The sequence below is a fragment of the Ranitomeya variabilis genome, chromosome 1 (genome assembly GCF_051348905.1).
Source record: "Ranitomeya variabilis isolate aRanVar5 chromosome 1, aRanVar5.hap1, whole genome shotgun sequence".
In the NCBI taxonomy this organism is placed as follows: domain Eukaryota; kingdom Metazoa; phylum Chordata; class Amphibia; order Anura; family Dendrobatidae; genus Ranitomeya; species Ranitomeya variabilis.
The window spans coordinates 259,108,221-259,121,603 of record NC_135232.1 but is presented as its reverse complement, the minus strand read 5'-3'; the positions used below and the strand labels follow the sequence as shown (position 1 = coordinate 259,121,603).

General features: G+C 44.6%; 1 protein-coding gene across 1 annotated transcript in view; it reads right to left on the bottom strand.

The window, feature by feature from the left end:
- Positions 1-13,383, bottom strand: part of ARVCF (ARVCF delta catenin family member) — a 1,196,801-nt gene that overhangs the window by 292,882 nt on the left and 890,536 nt on the right. The window contains exon 9 of the mRNA XM_077293391.1: positions 8,317-8,565. Within this exon, the coding sequence (XP_077149506.1) occupies positions 8,317-8,532 (216 nt within the window). The 5' untranslated portion in view covers positions 8,533-8,565. The remainder of the gene's footprint in view (positions 1-8,316; positions 8,566-13,383) is intronic.

Genomic DNA, 13,383 nt, shown 5'->3' with positions numbered 1-13,383 from the left:
CTGAGGACTTGAGAAACCAAATTGCGAGGAAGCATGAGCAATCTCAAGGCTACAAGTCCATCTCCAAAGACCTGAATGTTTCTGTGTCTACCGTGCGCAGTGTCATCAAGAAGTTTAAAGCCCATGGCACTGTGGCTAACCTCCCTAGATGTGGACGGAAAAGAAAAATTGACAAGAGGTTTCAACGCAAGATTGTGCGGATGTTGGATAAAGAACCTCGACTAACATCCAAACAAGTTCAAGCAGCCCTGCAGTCCGAGGGTACAACAGTGTCAACCCTTATTATCCATCGGCGTCTGAATGAAAAGGGACTGTATGGTAGGAGACCCAGGAAGACCCCACTTCTTACCCCGAGACATAAAAAAGCCAGGCTGGAATTTGCCAAAACTTAGCTGAAAAAGCCTAAAACGTTTTGGAAGAATGTTCTCTGGTCAGATGAGACAAAAGTAGAGCTTTTGGGGCAAAGGCATCAACATAGAGTTTACAGGAGAAAAAAAGAGGCATTCAAAGAAAAGAACACGGTCCCTACAGTCAAACATGGTGGAGGTTCCCTGATGTTTTGGGGTTGCTTTGCTGCCTCTGGCACTGGACTGCTTGCCCGTTTTCATGGCATTATGAAGTCTGAAGACTACCAACAAATTTTGCAGCATAATGTAGGGCCCAGTGTGAGAAAGCTGGGTCTCCCTCAGAGGTCATGGGTCTTCCAGCTGGACAATGACCCAAAACACAATTCAAAAAGCACTAGAAAATGGTTTGAGAGAAAGCACTGGAGACTTCTAAGGTGGCCAGCAATGAGTCCAGACCTGAATCCCATAGAACACCTGTGGAGAGATCTAAAAATGGCAGTTTGGAGAAGGCACCCTTCAAATATCAGGGACCTGGAGCAGTTTGCCAAAGAAGAATGGTCTAAAATTCCAGCAGAGCATTGTAAGAAACTCATTGATGGTTACCGGAAGTGGTTGGTCGCAGTTATTTTGGCTAAAGGTTGTGCAACCAAGTATTAGGCTGAGGGTGCCAATACTTTCGTCTGGCCCATTTTTTGAGTTGTGTGTGAAATGATCAATGTTTTGCTTTTTGCTTCATTCTCTTTTGTGTTTTTTCATTTAAGACAAATTAAATGAAGATAATAATACCAAATAATTTGTGATTGCAATCATTTTCAGGAAGAAACTGAGTATTATCTGACAGAATTGCAGGGGTGTGAATACTTTTGGCCATGACTGTACCTATAAAGAGAAAATCAGACAAACTGAACATTTTGCAGTGGTCTCTTAATTTTTTCCAAAGCTGTAGTTTGAAGAGTTGGCCAAGGGACTATAGGGAGAGATGTGACTAGTTTGGCACTACCCCCAGCCAGTTTCTCCATGCCCTCCTCTAGTTGACTGACAGGTGCATAGGGAGGGACCTATCAATCAACTAGAGTGGAGAGGGAGAATCCGGCGCAGGGCAGCACCAATCAAAGTATGTCTCTACCTTTTGTCCCTGTCACGACTTTTGTGGAAGTCGTCACAGCTGTGGTTCTGCTTTAATTTAAATCTGGTTTTTCCTTTTGGGTCAGCAAGAGTTAATTTCAGTTTCCTTGCTGGCAGCTGCTATGTTTGCTGATCAGCTGATGTGGGTGGTGACCACTCCCACCATCCTTTAAATAGTCACCTGACTCATCAGCTGACTGTCAGTGATAGAGTTTTTTCTCTGTAGACCAGCCTAGGAGTTGGGAGCTCTCTGGTGACATCAGCTGCTTGAGGTCCTGGTTCTGTATCCTCTGCTGTGTGGAGCTTGCAGCAGAACCTTGAAAGCTAAGTTTTCTTGTTCCCTGTTTTTGTCTGTCTTGTGGTTGTCACTACTCCCTGTGTTTACACTAGCTGCAGTGGTGAGGCTAGCGTCCTTGCCAACCAGTGCACTAGCCAGGGTATAGTGAGGTGAAAGCTAGGGACTTGGCACGTGATGGCGGCTCATGTCCAGACTCAACTGGAACCCAAGAAATCTCTCCCTGACAGGTTCTCTGGAGTGAGAGGTACAATTATTGTATTTAAAGAAGCCTGTAAATTTTATTTCAGGCTTCGCCCTCATTCTTCAAGGGGTGAGGAACAGCGTGTGGGTATTATAGTCTCCCTTCTCAAGGTTGATCCCCAATCCTGGCCTTCTCCCTACCGACTGATTCACCATCTTTGCAGTCGGTGGACAAGTTTTTTTGCGGCATTGGAGCTGGTGTATGGGGATCCTGATGGCATCTCCCTGGCTGAGTCTCGACTCTGTAAGATCAAGCGGGGAGGGGCAGCTGGCTGAGGAGTACTGCTCAGAGTTTCGGAGATGGGTCTCTGACACTCAGTGGAATGACCCTGCTCTTAGGAGCCATTTTTGTCAGTCTGTCAGCTAGGCTTCAGGATACTCTGGTGCAGCATGCTACTCCTAGGTCGTTGGAGGCCACCATGGCCCTTGCTATCTGGTTGGATAGACGCCTCAGGGAGAGACATACACCGAACCTATCCCCTGTTGTTCTTTCTAGGAAGGATGACCAACTGGCACAGGTGGACGAACCCATGCAGGTGGGAGGAGTCTCTTCTCAAACTGGGTTGCCTGTGGTTCGCCGTGGGACGGGGGCATGTTTCTGTGGTCTTAAGGATCATTACTTTAATCATAGCTCCCAACCGTCCCTCATTGTGCGGGACTGTCCCGGTTTTGATGCTTTGCCCCGCTGTCCAGCACGGGACGCTCTGATCCCGCAGACAGCAGGAGAACCAACCGACACGCCCCCTTGTGTTAAGCCACGGCACCTGAGCAAGGTTTTTGTTTTGTTTTGTTTTTTTTATAAGTCCTGGCCTGGTCACCTCCCGACCGACCAACCCCCCCCCCGCCCCCCCCGGCCACCCTCCTTGAAGATGATACCCACCTTGCTCCAGCGATGCCTGGTCTCGGCATACACAGCTCGTCCTGAATGAGTGGTCATGTGGTACCGCTCATTAAGGTCATGAATATGCGCATATTCATGACCTTAATGAGTGGTATCACGTGACTGCTCACGCAGGAAGAAGGTGCTGCGCCGGGAGTCGAGACAGAGCGAGAGGGATGTTGGCGCGGCCGCGCGATGTGGGACAGGTGAGTATGAGGGACAGGTGAGTATGAGGGACGGGGGACGGGGGGATGAAGGACTTAAGCCGGCATGCCATGCAAGATGGGAGTAGGAGTAGGAGCAGGGGGGTGGAGAGATAAGCCATGCATTCAGGGGGGGAATATGAGCCATGCATTCAGGGGGGAATATGAGCCATGCATTCGGGGGGGAATATGAGCCATGCATACAGGGGGGGGAATATGAGCCATGCATACAGGGGGGGGAATATGAGCCATGCATACAGGGGAGGGGGAATATGAGCCATTCATACAGGAGGGGGGATTATGAGCCATGCATACTGGAGGGGAGAATATGAGCCATGCATACAGGGGGGGAATATGAGCCATGCATACAGGGGGGGATATGAGCCATGCACACAGGGGGGGGGATATGAGCCATGCATACAGGGGGGAAATATGAGCCATGCATACGGGGGGAATATGAGCAATGCATATAGGAGGGGGAATATGAGCCATGCATACAGGAGGGGGGATATGAGCCATGTATATGGGATGGGAGGGAGATGAGCCATGCATACAGGAGGGGGGGTCATTATACAGTATTGAGCATCATGTGGGATCATTATACAGTATGGAGAACTGTGTGTGGCCATTATACAGTATGGAGCATCATGTGCGGTCATTATACAGTATGGAGCATCATGTGTGGTCATTATACAGTATGGAGCATCATGTGCGGTCATTATACAGTATGGAGCATCATGTGCGGTCATTATACAGTATGGAGCATCATGTGCGGTCATTATACAGTATGGAGCATCATGTGCGGTCATTATACAGTATGGAGCATTATGTGTGGTCATTATACAGTATGGAGCATCCTGTGCAGTCATTATACAGTATGGAGCATTATGTGCGGTCATTATACAATATGGAGCATCATGTGCAGTCATTATACATTATGGAGCATCATGTGTGGCCATTATACAGTATGGAGCATCATGTGCGGTCATTATACAGTATGGAGCATCATGTGTGCCCATTATACAGTATGCAGCATCATGTGCGGTCAATATACAATATGGAGCATCATGTGTGGTCATTATACGGTATGGAGCACTGTGTGGCCATATTTTTTGTTTATAATTATTGTATATGAAACAGTGTGATCAGCAGTGCTAAATGGGTGTGGTTGGGACGTGGATATGGGTGTGACTAATTATGAATGGGTGTGGTCAGAGGTGTGGCCTAAAATTTGCCACGACGCGCGTTGCGCGCCGCTAACTTTGTCCCTCTTTCCCGTCTTCAAAACTTGGGAGGTATGCTTTAATGTCTGCCCATCTTGCACCAAAATTGGTACTTCATCACCAAAGCCACGTTCCCTTGGTCGAATGGAGGGAGGCAACCAGGATGTGTAGATTTCCTCCACCTTCACGTCTCAGTTTTCCAATTCTTCTGAATTGGTGGCTGGTGGGGAGACTGATACAGTACCAGTTCTTGTGGATAGCGGAGCTGTGGTCAACCTGGTGGATTCTCGCTTTGTTCAGACTCATGGTCTGATTGGTAGGACGCTGGCGAGACCCATTTCCATTCATGAGATTGACTATGTCCCTCTCAGCCAGAGGAGTCTCACCCAAGTCGTAGAAAATATTAACCTGTATATAGGAACTATTTGAAGAGTACCTGTTGTGCTACATCTTGGAGGGTATGCCAACACCCATCATCTTAGGTTTCCCCTGGCTGAAGAGACACAATCCGGTCATAGATTGGCGGTTAAGGGAAGTAGTTAGTTGGGACCAGTATTGTAAAGACTGTTGCCTGGGAGCTATGGTCTTTGCCATCCTTCCCGAATCTACCCCTTCTCAGGAGGAAGCAGCTAAGGTGCTACCAGGGAATAGGGGCAAAATTCAACCCTCACCACAAGTAAACCCTGAATATCGAGGTCCTCTCAGGAGGTAGGATCAGGGGTGGGTGGTGGTTCCCCCTAAATATAGTGAGGGAATGAGTTTGGTGACACGGGGGGACGCCTCTGTTGTCTGTTCCTCAGGAAGATTACTATTTGTTGGCAAACGCATGCATGGAAATAAACGTTCAGGTCCTGACCTGTGTGTGAATGAGTACGTGTGGGTGTCCACTAAAAACTTCAAGTGGAAATACACATCTGGGACCTGGAGTTCTAGGGTTATCAGGACGTATTGGCTGTCGGCCGTTCTCAGCCCTTGGACCTTCCAGTTGGAGTTACCCACAGTAATACAGGTACAGAACATATTCCACAGGTCGTTGCTCTGGAGATTTGTGGCGCCTCTGGAGCCTATGTTATTTCTGTCACCAACAGGCTGCGTTTGCCATAAACCTGAGGATCAGGTGATGGCGGAGGTGAATCCTAGTGGGTTGAGGTGTCCTCACCCTATGTTTTTTACGGTGTAGTCGGGGTTTAAGGATCCAGAAGCCCCTCATTGAAAGGGGGTACTGTCAGAACTCATTTTGTGGAAGTTGTGACAGCTCTTATTCTGCTTTAATTTAAATGTGGTTTTTCCTTTTGGGCCAGCAAGTGTTAATGTCAGTTTCCTTGCTGGCAGCTGCTGTGTTAGCTGGTCAGCTGATGTGGGTGGTGACCACTTCCACCATCCTTTAAATAGTCACCTGATGCATCAGCTGACTGTTAGTAAAAGAGGTTTTTCTCTGGAGACCAACAGAGGAGTTGGGAGCTCTCTGGTGCCAGCATGTATCAGCTGCTTGAGGTCCTGCTTCCGTATCCTCTGCTGTGTGGAGCTTGCAGCAGAAGCTTGAAACCTAATTTTTTTGTTCCTGGTCTTTGTCTGTCTCATGATTGTCACTACCCCCTGTGTTTACACCATCTGCATTGGTGAGGGCAGCATCCTTGCCAGCCAGTGCTCTAGCCAGGTTATAGTGAGGTGACAGCTAGGGACTAGGCACATGAAGGCGGTGGGGGAAGGACTCGCATAGGGCGTTAGGGGAGCTTAGGGATGGGCTCAGGCTGTGTTAGGAGATTCCCCATCCTTCGTTCCCTATTGTTAGGGCCTTCCTCTCCCTTTTTTCTTCCCCGTTGTTGGTGTTTGTTGTGCCGTCCGCTGGTCTGAACCTTGTGGGTCGTGATAGTCCCCGTCTGACTCTTCAAACTACATTTTCACCGAAATGCCAGAGTGTTTCAGAAAAACATACTGGCTGCAGTCGTGCTGCCTGGCACTGATTCAAGCTGCCTGTAGTTTGGATCATCACTTTAAAGGGTTAATCCCACTTCCATCTCAGCCTTTCATGGACGATAGAGGAGTAACTCTCACCAGGCTTTGACCATTGGAGGTTGAGCTACATAAAGAGCCAAAAGTGGCAGAGCGGTGCTTTTTCTTTAACTCTCAAGGTCACTCTCAACGGTTTCCAATGGTCAACCTCCATGGCTAAGATTCCTGATGGAGGGTATAACTATCTCTCCCATAATGCTTAGATGGGAATAAATCTTTAAGTAAAAATGAAATTAAAAAGTAAATATACGCGTGCCTGACTGTTTCCATACGTCCCATAGATCTGTATGGAGCAGTAGCATGCACACTCAACCTCCAATTAATTTTGTTAGTTTGAAATCCCCTTTAAAAACTTAAACTTTTTCTCAGCCATTCCCTCAATCCAAAACTACAGTCATGTAGTAATGAGCAATTACTTTCTATGACTCCGGTGGCACATCAAAAAAATCAAGTGAGTTAACCCTGTGGACTTAGTGTGCGGTAATTGTTGTACCATAGCAGACACCGGCTATGACATAATGTACTGGTAGTATTATTTCATGGAATAATCCTTTCACGGGTAAAATATAATGGCCAGCGTATAGCCATTAAATATATCATATTTCTACTGCAGTGCTAAAAACAATGGTACAACTGCAATTTATTTCTTTTGCTGACAAATAATGTGAGCACTTTTTCACAAGAGGTAATGGTTTTCATCTAACAACATGGGAGCAAAGATCGAAAATCACACCAAGTAATATAGGGCACGCTTATTGCCGCACTAAAAGAAGTAAAGAACCCTGGTCTTACTATATTAAGTTACATAAAATGTGGTAGAAATGTAATATTTACACACTTTCGATTCACAAAAAGATACTTCACAAAACTGCAAGACAACAGGCCAAAGACTCATCTATGTGTATACACAATCTGAAGTCCAAGGCAGGATGATGCTGAAAACCACAAAATCGACCCAAGTAATGTCCTGCATGTATATTCTTTTGCGTCCTCTACTGCCCAGGAGCTGTGGTGTGATCAGACCATGTTCCTGCACGGTCAGACACGGCCATTACACAGTACACAGCAGGGGCATATTTATAAGATTATCTCAGGAAAAAATGCTTTCATGGTTCAAATCTGTAGGAAAAAAAAATTAAGTAGCACGTGCACAAAACCAGTTTTTTTTTTTCAGGGTAAAAGTACGTGAACAAAATGGCAAAAAACAGTGTGTGAATAAGCCCTATCTCTCATATGCCTGCATTCCATTTATATCTTCATAATCGGATGCCAGTATTAAACTGATCATCTAATCATTCAAAGCCAATGGATAAGCAAGATCCTTTGTCACTTCCCCAGTCATTATAGACCCATAATGAGCCTGACAATGCAGAGTAAGAGACCTAACAAATTAAACCTTTCTTCAGACCTGACTATTTTAGCCAAAGGAAGGCATAACAATCCCCACCCCACCCTCTCAGAAAAAAAGTACTGACCTCACAAAGCAGGTGGATAATTTATTTGGATTAATTACATGCTATTCACTTTATTAGTGACAATTAGCAATGCTAGCAGTCATTATATAATTACCTAGCACATTATTGAATGCTGTGCCATTACCATTTGTTGGGGTAAGGCATTTCAAGGTTGACCACACTTACTGTAAAGAAACCTTTCCTATATTAATCTAATAACAATGTTTTATTTACAAGTAAAAAAAATTGTATTTTCGTTTGTAAAGTATTTGTAATGAATAAATCATGCAGGAACATTGGCAGACTTCTTTATAACAAATTGATAAATTAGTAGTGTGATGTGTAGTCTTGGCAAATCACATGATTCTAAAATTCAATAAGCTTCAGCATGTGGTGATGTTATCAAAAGTTGTCCTCAAAGCTCGTACTTGCTAGATAAACAATGCTGAGAGATAAAACCAATTGAAGTAACAAATGCAAGCAAATAATCATTGGTGCACGAGTGATAAAACAATATAAAAGGCAGGTTTTACCTGCAGAACGAGCTGCTGCCAGGCAGTGGTTAGCGGCTGCCCATTACCAATGTTGCACATGCTCATTCTTTCAGAGGGCACATTGGCACGCTCAAGTTGAAGGGACACATTACGACGTTCTTCTTCTAAAGCTCGGGTCAATCTCTCAAAGCGGGCTTCTTGCTCTTTCACAGAGGCCAGGATACTGGCAGCAGACCTTATGTCATAGTCATCCATAACTGTTTGTGAAAGAAGTCTTGCTGGTAACTGCTAAAGAAGGTTTAAGGAAAAGGTGGAAAATTAGAAAACTGTTATCGGCTGCTCAGTGAACTGGGAGCATGTACACAAATCACTCACAGAGATCATTGAACATGCAATGTGATGATTTATTGTACAGGATGAACCTATTGATGTGCTGTGGTGGTGAGATATTCAGGTTTCCATGAACAGATTTCGCTACTTTGTGGCCTTTTACCTCTATAAAACAACAATGCATTTTATACCTAACCTCTTTTAACATAAATGTGTTCTCGCCAACATTATTACAGAAAAACACAGGCAGCGATCTTTATAAAATACTTAAAAACACAATTGCCACTGGCTTGCATTAACCAGCCGCTACTACTTTAAGGAGTAAAACAGTCTCTTGGGGAAATACGAAGCCCTTAAGGAGAAAAATAAGCTTCTATTTGACATTAAATTTTCATGCATATTCCAAAATCATTTTCATTGTGCAAATAACAATGTAAAGTTAAAGAACATAAAGATAATAGGTTTTTTGGAAGCAGAGTCTACTCTTTGAAGATCTCATCAATTTGACAACATTAAGGTAAGCTATCAATCTTTGCAACGAAGCAGAAATGCTAGCGAACTTGTGATCCTCAAACTAGTAGGCATTTGGAGTATGTATTCGTGTGCTGTGAGCTTTTATGGCTCTGAAAATCAAATCAGGGACAGCAAAGGGAAGCAAAGAACATGTTTATTTTTAATGGGCAATGCTGAATGCTTTCCCTTTAAATTCCAGCATACAAGATCGTATCGGGTATTTGCATGACTGGTATTTGGAGAGTATGAAGAGGCCTGCATGCACATGCGCCAGTCACAATACTGAATGGCGCCTATATGAACAAACAAAATCCAGTGGAGATCTTACTGTGGTTAATTAGTGGAAATATCAGGCTAGATTTTGCAATAACACGACTATTATGATGTATAAACAGATATGGACATAACAGTGGAGATGGAGTATGCAGAAAGAACGCACTTTCTTTTCACCTGTACAGTACAAATTAGGTCATGTGTTACATACAACATGATAGGATTATTCATTTTACTTTTTTTAATAAGATAAAAACAAATGCATATTTTTTTTTTTATACAAACTCATGGCTACGTTAAGCAATAACATACTGGTACACAAAATAATCAGCAATGCCTAAAATGTGTCATATTTATATATTTTTAGGGTTAGACAATTTTCATTTCACAACTAGTTAGAGCAAAGCTATTAGCATTTCTCGTAGGAAAGCATAACTATAACATTTTCCAAGACAGTGTTAATTACTAAATGTAATTAGTGCAGCTTCCATGAAATTAAACTTCTAATCGTCTGCAAGTAAAATAAATATGTCTGCTACACTCAGGCTCCATAACAGCTTTATAAGCGAATGACAAAGTTTAAAAAGGATTTGCTTCTTTCAATATGCACTGATCAGCCATAATATTAAAACAATTAATACTGTCAAGGTTCCCCAAATTCCACTTAAATAACAGTGAAACATTGAGGAATTTAGGACCCCAAAAGAATTCTGTAAAAAAAAGTTATTTAAACGGTTGTCCGATGTACAAAGTACATTTTTATCAACAGATCTTGGAATAATAACAAGTTCCACAACTGGATATGAAAAAAAAATGTTCCTAATCTTATAAATGTGCCCCTGCTATGCACTGTTATTTCCTATGCCTGATCGTGCAGAGCTGCTCCAGTTCATGGTTGGCACATACCACAGTTCCTGGGCAGGGGGAAGCATAAGTCACTTATGATAAACTAGATGGTGGCCCGATTCTAACGCATCGGGTATTCTAGAATATGCATGTCCACGTAGTATATTGCCCAGCCACGTAGTATATTGCCCAGCCACGTAGTATATTGCACAGCCACGTAGTATATTGCACAGCCCACGTAGTATATTGCCCATCCACGTAGTATATTGGCCAGCCACGTGCGTAGTATTTTGCCCAGCCACATAGTATATTGCACAGCGAAGGAGTATACAGCACAGAGCCACGTAGTATACAGAGTTAAAATAAAAAATAAATATATACTCACCCTCCGAAGGCCCGTTGAAGTCCTGGCCCTGTGCGCATGCAGGCGTCAGCTTCCAGTCCCAGGGTGTGATGCCGTCACGGTCACATGACCGTGACGTCATGGCAGGTCCTTCTCACGCAGGACCTGTGATGACGTCGCGGTCACATGACCGTGACGACAGCAGGCGGCAGCTTCCGGTCCCAGGATGGTATGCCAGATGGACCTTCCATGATGTCACGGTCATATGACCGTGACGTGATCACAGGCCCTGCGAGAAGGACCTTCCATGACGTCACGGTCATGTGACAGCGACGTCATGGAAGGTCCTTCTCGCAGGGCCTGTGATCATGTCGCGTTCACATGACCTTGACGTCATGGAAGGTCCTTCTGGCATACCATCCTGGGACCGGAACCTGCCGCTTGCATGGAGCGGTCACCGTAGTGTCGCTAGGAGCGCGAAAGTCGGCGGATGGTGAGTATAGCAGGTTTTTTTTTTTTTTTTATTATTTTTAACATGACATATTTTTACTATTGATTCTGCATAGGCAGCGTCAATAGTAAATAGTTGGGGACACTCAGGGTTAATAGCAGGGGTAATGGAGTGCGTTACACCATGGCCCGTTACCGCTGCCATTAACCCTGTGTGAGCGGTGACTGGAGGGGAAGGGGATTATGGAGCGGGCACCGGGCAGTGACTGCAGGGGAGTAGGGGAGGGACTAATCGGACTGTGCCCGTCGCTGATTGGTCACGGCAGCCATGACAGGCAGCTGCCGAGACCAATCAGCGACTTGGATTCCATGACAGACAGAGGCCGCGACCAATGAATATCCGTGACAGACAGAAGGACAGATGGAAGTAACCCTTAGACAATTGTATAGTAGATGAGTATACAGATGAAACAGAAGGGGCTCGCAGCTTAATGTGACATATTCCCTTGCCTGAGGTAACACATATCTATTCCTCAGGTAGCACATATCTCTGCCTGAGGTAACACATCTCTCTGCCTGAGATGACACATATCTCTACCTGAGGTAACACATTTCCATGTCTGAGGAAACACATATCTCTCTGACTGAGGTAACACATTTCTCTTCCTGAGATAACTATTGCAAAACAATGGGGAGACAAAGAGCGCAATAGGGTCTTATCCACGTTACACAGAGGAGAATATACACCAAATTTGCTCACCTGGTTAGGATGAGATTAGAGCATGTAGATAGCGGCTGCAGCAGATCCACAGGTCTTCACCGACCAGAGAAAACAGTTTTTTACGTACCGGTAATAGGATTTTACAGAGTCCACGACAGCACCCCTACGAGAGAGGGGATCCGCCCACCATCCAGACAGGAACCTACAGGATTTAAAGGGGCGGTCCAGTTTGTGTTTCAGAGTACAAGGGACACCGCCATTGAATTAGTACACAATCATATATACTTAAACATTACTAAATACCATCATCTCTAAAGAGTGATAACTAAAGGCACACCTTCCAATAGAGTGCAGGAATCCAGTGATTAACTATGGGGGGAATGTGCGGGTGCTGTCGTGGACTCTGTAAAATCCTATTACCGGTACGTAAAAACCGGTTTTCCTATCGCCACGACAGCACCCCAACGAGAGACTTTCAGAGATCCATCACCTGGGTGGGACTACAGCACTAAGTACTGTACGGCCAAAAACTAAACTGGCCTCTGAAGATAAATCAAGACGGTAATGTCTATAAAAGGTGGAAGGAGATGACCACGTTGCTGCCTTACATATTACATCTATGGAGACGTCCGCTCTTTCCGCCCAGGATGAGGCCATGGCTCGAGTGGAGTGGGCCTTGATGCCTTCTGGAGGTATCTGACCCTTGGCAGTATAAGCAAGAAATATCGTATCTCTTATCCATCTGGCAATAGACGCTTTTGTTACACTCGCTCCTTTCCTTGGATTCTGAAAGGAAACAAACAGAGCCCTACTCTGCCTCCCTGGTTCTGTTTTGTGCAGGTATTCTAATAGCGTTCTTCTGACATCTAGCCTATGACATTTCTGCTCTTTGGCTGAAACGGGATTGTCACAGAATGATGGCAAAACTATCTCCTGACTTATGAAATTTGGAGGCTACTTTGAGTAGATACGCTGGATCTGGTTTTAAAACTATTTTATCCTGAAAAACCATTAAATAAGGAGCGTCTATTGACAAAGCTTGTAAATCACTCACTCTCCTAGCGGAGGTCAGGGCCACCAGGAAGGCTGTTTTTAAAGTTAAGTTTTTTAAGGAGACAGAGTCTAAAGGCTCAAAGGGAGGCTCTGTCAAAGCATCCAATACCAAATTTAAATCCCATGGTGGTAATTTAGGAACATACACTGGGTTACTACGTTCAGTGGCTTTAATAAATCTGGATACCCATCTATTCCCTGCCACATCACGGTTATATAATGCTCCCAAAGCTGATATTTGGACTCTAAGGGTATTTACCGCCAAGCCCAATTCTCGGCCTTTTTGTAAAAATTCCAAAATAGCCGGAATTGGAACTTTGCCAGAAAAGGGATGTTGGTAAAAGGCAAGGAACTTTTTCCAAGTTTTGGAATAAATTTTAGTGGTAACTTCTTTCCGGCTATTTAAAAGGGTGGATATCAGAGCCTCTGAAAACCCTTTCCTCCTCAATAACTCCCTCTCAAATTCCACGCCTTCAGATGTAGGGATTCTACATTGGGGTAACGGAATGGACCCTGGGAAAGAAGTTCCAGACTGGCCGGCAATACCCAGGGGTCGGTCACCGACATTGCCCTGAGT